Source organism: Sinocyclocheilus anshuiensis, unplaced genomic scaffold (assembly GCF_001515605.1).
Source record: "Sinocyclocheilus anshuiensis isolate Anshui unplaced genomic scaffold, SAMN03320099.WGS_v1.1 scaffold598, whole genome shotgun sequence".
NCBI classification, from domain to species: Eukaryota; Metazoa; Chordata; class Actinopteri; order Cypriniformes; family Cyprinidae; genus Sinocyclocheilus; species Sinocyclocheilus anshuiensis.
Genome location: NW_015547660.1, coordinates 281,498 through 287,459, shown reverse-complemented (window position 1 = coordinate 287,459; position 5,962 = coordinate 281,498). Strand labels below are relative to the sequence as shown.

General features: G+C 36.6%; 1 protein-coding gene across 1 annotated transcript in view; it reads right to left on the bottom strand.

Annotated features, from left to right (window-relative positions):
* LOC107702238 (feline leukemia virus subgroup C receptor-related protein 2-like) overlaps window positions 1-757 on the bottom strand; it is a 40,351-nt gene extending 39,594 nt beyond the window's left edge. The window contains exon 1 of the mRNA XM_016504486.1: window positions 29-757. Coding sequence (XP_016359972.1) covers window positions 29-592 — 564 coding nt within the window. The 5' untranslated portion in view covers window positions 593-757. The remainder of the gene's footprint in view (window positions 1-28) is intronic.
* Between the last annotated feature and the right edge of the window lie 5,205 nt (window positions 758-5,962).

Below are 5,962 nucleotides of genomic sequence, written 5' to 3'. Positions count from 1 at the left end.
GCGATGCGCTCCGTGCGCTTTTACGCACCTGGTTTCCAAACACGCCGATGGCGCAGGCGGTGGACACTTCATCAGATCCGAACCACACGGACGCGACCTGAGACGGCATTCCCAAAATGAACACCTGCGCAAAGGAACAGGCGAACTGTCCGAGCATCGTGACCCAGAACAGGTTGGGCTGAACGCTGGCCACTTTGATCCACGTTCCCACGCAGTTGATCGAGGCTGCGAGCAGAGCGATCACCCGCAGCCCCTTCCTCTCCAACAGCCATGTCACTGGAAATATGAAGGGGATGTAAGTCAGCATATAGATCATTGACAGCCAGTCGATGGCGAATGAAGAGCCGTTGTAGAATTTCATGAAGATGTTGTTGATGATTCCGTACTGGATCCACTGGAACGCGTTGCAAAGCGAATAAGAGCTAAAGAGACACAAAATGAGCCATCGCCTCCGGTATAAACGAGTGTTACATACAGTGTTCGTGTCTCTGCATTCGGAGATTTCAACGTGATCAAAGTTTGCATCTGTGTGTGTTGTCTGCTCTGTCTGAAGAACGTCTTTTCCAAAGTGGTTGCCGCTTTTTTCGCACATTTAGCGCTGCGGGTTCTACCTTCAGTCAATGCTTCTATTGTAATTAAGGAAATATTCCAGACGCAGAAGAAGTTCCCACGAGTCTTTAAACATCCGGACTGACTTCGTTTCCACCGAGAATAAAAGTTCAGAGCAAAGGTGAAGACAGAATCACACATCCCTCCAGGAAACAACTCAATCACTTCTATCTCTGATTCATGCGTGTGAGCCTCAGACTCCACATCATCATCATCACCATCATCATCATCATCATCATCATCATCACGCCGAATGACACGAGAGAGAAACTCTATCACGTGATCTGCTGTCAATCATTAGCTCCTGCTCAACCCAACATATTCTTACAGAATATTGAGTATTAGGCTGTACTGTATTGTATAAAGTGGCGGTAGTATTCATTAGGCGAATACTTGGGGCCCCAGAGCCCTCTGCTGGTTACAAACATAAATAATAGTTGCTGCAATATCAGCAATGGGGTGGAAATTTCATTCACTCAACATCGTCTTACATGTTTATTTATTTTTAAATTTATTCATTTAAAAAAAAATTGTTTTGATATATTTATTTATTTACAATGGAAAGATCTTTTTATGTGCATGATCTGGTATGATGTCTAAGCAATGCTTATATGCCATCATGCAACCATGTTACAGAGAAGGAAGAAGAAAAGGACGATTAAAAGGTTATAAACAGATAAAATGTTCTTTGGTAACATAATTTATTTATTTGTACAAAGCAGGCTTATTGCACATTCATATTTATTAACTAAGTAATCCTTTTTTTGTTGTTTGGTGTGTCTGGTGCTGATAAAATGCTAATAAAGACAAGCTGTTGGTCCTGCTTTCACTGAAAACAACTGCAAAACACAGATCCAGTTTATTCAGTCATATAATTTATCATCTACGCAACAAAATTGTGCTTCTCTTGTAATTTCTTTGCTTTTAATTAATGTAATTCTCTAAAATGTGCAGTCTACTAGATTAAATTAAGTAGGGCAAATGTGAACCAAATCAAGTATTGTAGTTTCCATAGGACTTGATGAGGAAAGTGAAAATGCTGAAATATGGTTTTGAGCAAGTTAAAGTGCCCTTATTATGGGTTATGAAAGGTTCATATTTTGGTTTTGGGAGTCCCCAACAACAGGTTGACATGCATGCAAGGTAAAAAAAAACAAACAAAAAAACACTTTCATTGTCTTATAATATGCATTTATTTTAACCTTATTTGCTTAACGACTCCCAAACGATTCGTTTAACGATTCATTTTTCCAAACCCCTCCTTTGCGTGACGCTAATCTGCGGTGATTGGTCCGATTGGTCTCATTTTCATTTCATCTGCCTGTGATGCCTGATAAAGCAGCGTTTGTGAGCGCAGTGCCAGTGTTGCCAATTTAGCAATTTTGTTGCTAAATTTAGCAACTTTTCAGACTACACTAGCAACTTTTTCTTCCAAAAGCACCTAGCAACAAATGTAGCTATTTTTTTCAATTTATTTGGCAGCTTTTAGCAACTTTTGATAAGTGACTCAAACGATAAAAAGGCACAATTTACCATTTAAATTACACAAAAAGAGGAAACCAAAGATGCCTAGCAGTACACACGTTACAGGAATTAAGTTAGCTGCTATTTGCAATTGTTTAATAGTAATAATAATAATAATAATTGAATACTGGTATTTTTCATTTATGAGACACTTTGTTAGTAGCTTGTACCTGCGATTGTTGATGAGTTACACTGTTTCTTACAGTACACTGTAAGAAAAATATGCAGAAAAATGGAAAAGGTGCTAGTAATTTTCCAGGACATTATCCGTTATCCGTTGTAACCCGAAAACACAAAATACAATGCGTAATTAAAAATGCATGTACAAAAACCTGTGGAAAAATCAATCCAGAAAATTCCTTCATATTAACACAGTAGATTGTGCATTATTTGTTTACTTTTCTTAGAGTGCAGCATACTAACTAACTACTAATAAACTGCTTTAAAGTATAAAACTTAAATTGTAATCGTTCAAAAATGTGTACATTTTCGATAATTCAATGGATTTAAAAAGAGTTATTTATATTTTAATATTATATTATGCATTTATATTGCTACGAACAAATCTAAATTAACATATATAAAATATATATATGTTTTTCCTGAGATTTGACAATTTTGCATCATGATTACGTAATGACGTCATCACGCATTGTCCTCACAACATAATTTAGCAACTTTTAGCAACAAATCAACCTTCCTTTAGCAACTTCCCCTGAAAATTAGTTGGCAACACTGCGCAGTGCTGCTTTGTGTACAGCGTTACCGGGGAAACTGCTACTTTTACCGCTCCAAAAGCTGCATTGACGATCATGGCAATGATACAAAGAGGAAACATCAGAGTATGTTAAATATCAGATAAACCAGCAAGAAAGAGCTTATTTTTTTTACCTTTATAATACAATGCCAGGCAGCATTGGTGTTAACCGCCATGCAAATTATGCAAATGTTTACCAAACTCTATTTAATATTAATGCTGTGTAATTAGAAGTAAAATGTTACAAAGGTAATGTTAGGGTGGGGCTTGTGAGGCCTCAGGTCTTGACTTTGCTTAGGCCTTTGCTTTGCTGCCCTGTATGATAATAACAGTTCATGTCCTTAAACATTTAAGAGTAAGTGTCCTATTTATGGTTCAAACAACCTGAGCTTGTGTGAGTCGATTGTGAGCCTTTTCTGCCGTATCAAAATAGAAGTCCTGTTTTTGATACTAATTGGGCAATAAGTAAAAAAAATGTAAGGTTGTGATATGCCTTCAGAGGACTTGGAATATGATGCATGAGAAAATACTTTTACACTTTTGGGTGATTATTAAGCTTCAAAGTGCATCAGTATTGAAATCAGCAAACATGTGCGAGTGATCTAACCCTGTAAGTTAATTGAAATACTTCTCTTGCAGTTTCTCTCAAATCTGTAAATCTAAGCCACAAACAGGAAGAGTAATAATGGGACAGGGAGGGAGTCGTTGTGAAAAGACTAAATGAAATGAACACAGAGAATGATGGAGTGGTGGAACATTTATGGCAGAGGTCATGGAAAGAAAACACAAAAACCATGACATAATGGAGAATAATGAAAAACTAAATTTGGAAACTGAAGAGATTCACATTTCCAGATCCTGATGACGGCTAATTCAAATCCCAGTCTGGAAAATGGAATTGCAAATAATGCTGTAGACAGGAAGGCCAAAAGGCCTTCCACCAGCTTCTAGAACATTGTTTGATACTAAAAAAAAAAGTTTAAAATTAAGCAGAAGTCAGGAATGGAGTAAAAAAAAAACTCAACTTTGTGGAGACAAATGAGAGAATGCATGTGTCAGAATTGAGATCTTGGTAGTCTCTCGCAGTTCAAAAGTTCCAATGCATAACTGTGGTCTGAAAACCTGAACATCTGAGACTAAGAGATGTATTCCCAGTGGCCATAACATGTGGAAACTCTACACTGTAAAACAAAATTCCGTAAAATTTACGGTAAAAAACCGGCAGCTGTGGTTGCAGGAATTTTACTGTAAAAAATACGGTAGCAACATTTTAGGTTTTACCGTTTTAACTTAAATTTACAGTTAAATACCGTAATTTCATTAACTGATATAATGTTAATATACCAACCTACTGAAGTACTGAAATCTGTTTTGTACCTTTGTAATACACTGATAACCACCAAAAGCAGGAGGTGATGAGAAAGTCACATGATGAACCAAAGCCCATCACAAGCAGCTTTTAAATAATAACATATATAGAAGGTGCGCAGTGTCATTCACACAAACACTAAACACCATCATGGTAACACACATGAAACTGAAATAATGCAATAAACATTAATTTAGCAACATTAGGTGTAACACACAACCCTAATATACAAAACTGATAGGAAAACACTAAGAAGAAACAGTTATTTCAACAAAAAAACATCAAATATGAAATGTAATGCAGGGAATTCTGGGAATGTCAATTTACGGTTATTCACTGTAAATTATACAGTCTTTTTCACTTCCAAAAACGGTATACTACCGTAAAATTAATGTCCAATACATGTAATGTCCAATACAGTTTTTCACCGTATATAGTAGGGGAATTTACCGTTAACCATTTAACAGGTTTTTACTGTAGCATTTTTACAGTCTTTTACCGTTAAATTCACGGTCATTTTTTACAGTGTAGGCTACAGTTGAGGAAATGATGAAATTGGAGAGAGAGTGTCTGTGCTATGAAGAAAGACACATGCCAGTTCAATTTAGTGGAATCATCCGTGATGCCAAACCTGCCAAGGCCTTCATCAAATCATTAAACCCCTTCCTAGGGTATTATGGATCCTAATATGGATGCGAGGGCCGAAAGAGACAAGGATGTCTGCAGGACACACAGCTGTTTTAAGCAACAAACATGAAAATCTCAGAAGCAGAATTTGCCAAAAGCCTCAGGGGACTGAACGAAACTGACAGATGGAAAGCGACTGAGTTCAGACAATTAAAGCCGTTCACAGGAAAGATTGATCTGGAAGGTTACATTACAGAGAACTGTTCAAAGAGGGTTTCCTAGTTTACAGTGTTGATCAGATGCTGCAGGTTACAGATGATGCAGTCCAGTTTGAGGCTCTGGATGAGTGCAGTGCCTTCACATTTCAAAGCTGCAATAAGAAACTGAAAAGAACGGTTCAGTCTGGGACATCTTTATTGTTGCAGTCTGTAAAAAATCTGTATACATTTTTTTTTTCATTTTACTGTGTTCTATTAAAGTCTGCGCTGCTGTGAGCTTCAGAGGGAGTCACTGTAAATTTGACATCTTTCTCTCATCTGACAGCTGTAATCAATCTCTATTTTTTTCTCTCTCTCTCTTTTGTAAAAGGGTCATGGTAATGCAGTTATTAAAAGTGCATAAGTTCTTACCCACATTTTCAGCACCTTTGGGTCCACAAATATTTTTTACCATATATTTTAAAAAGTCTTATTTAAAGAGTTATAAGGCATGAACCAAACCACAATGCAAAAAAAAAAAAAAAATGTATAGACAAAAGACAAACAAGACTGAGAACTGAATGGCTTTAATGGGGGAAGGAACTACAATCCCACGAAGCATTGCAAATTAAAAATGGTGGAGAAATATAAAACTATTCAAAGTAGTTGAATAACATCTGTAGAGATAATAAGTTTATTGTCAAATAAGCATATATAAATATATAAGTAAGGATGTTCCCTGCAGAGCTCTTTTGCTGAGATTGACTGATTGGCGGAATTTTCTTTACAACATCATATCTTAGTTTTGTTTTGTTTTTTCCCATAATGACAGTTGCAGAAGAGAAACCATACTTTTACATAAGGAGGAAGAAAAAGTCT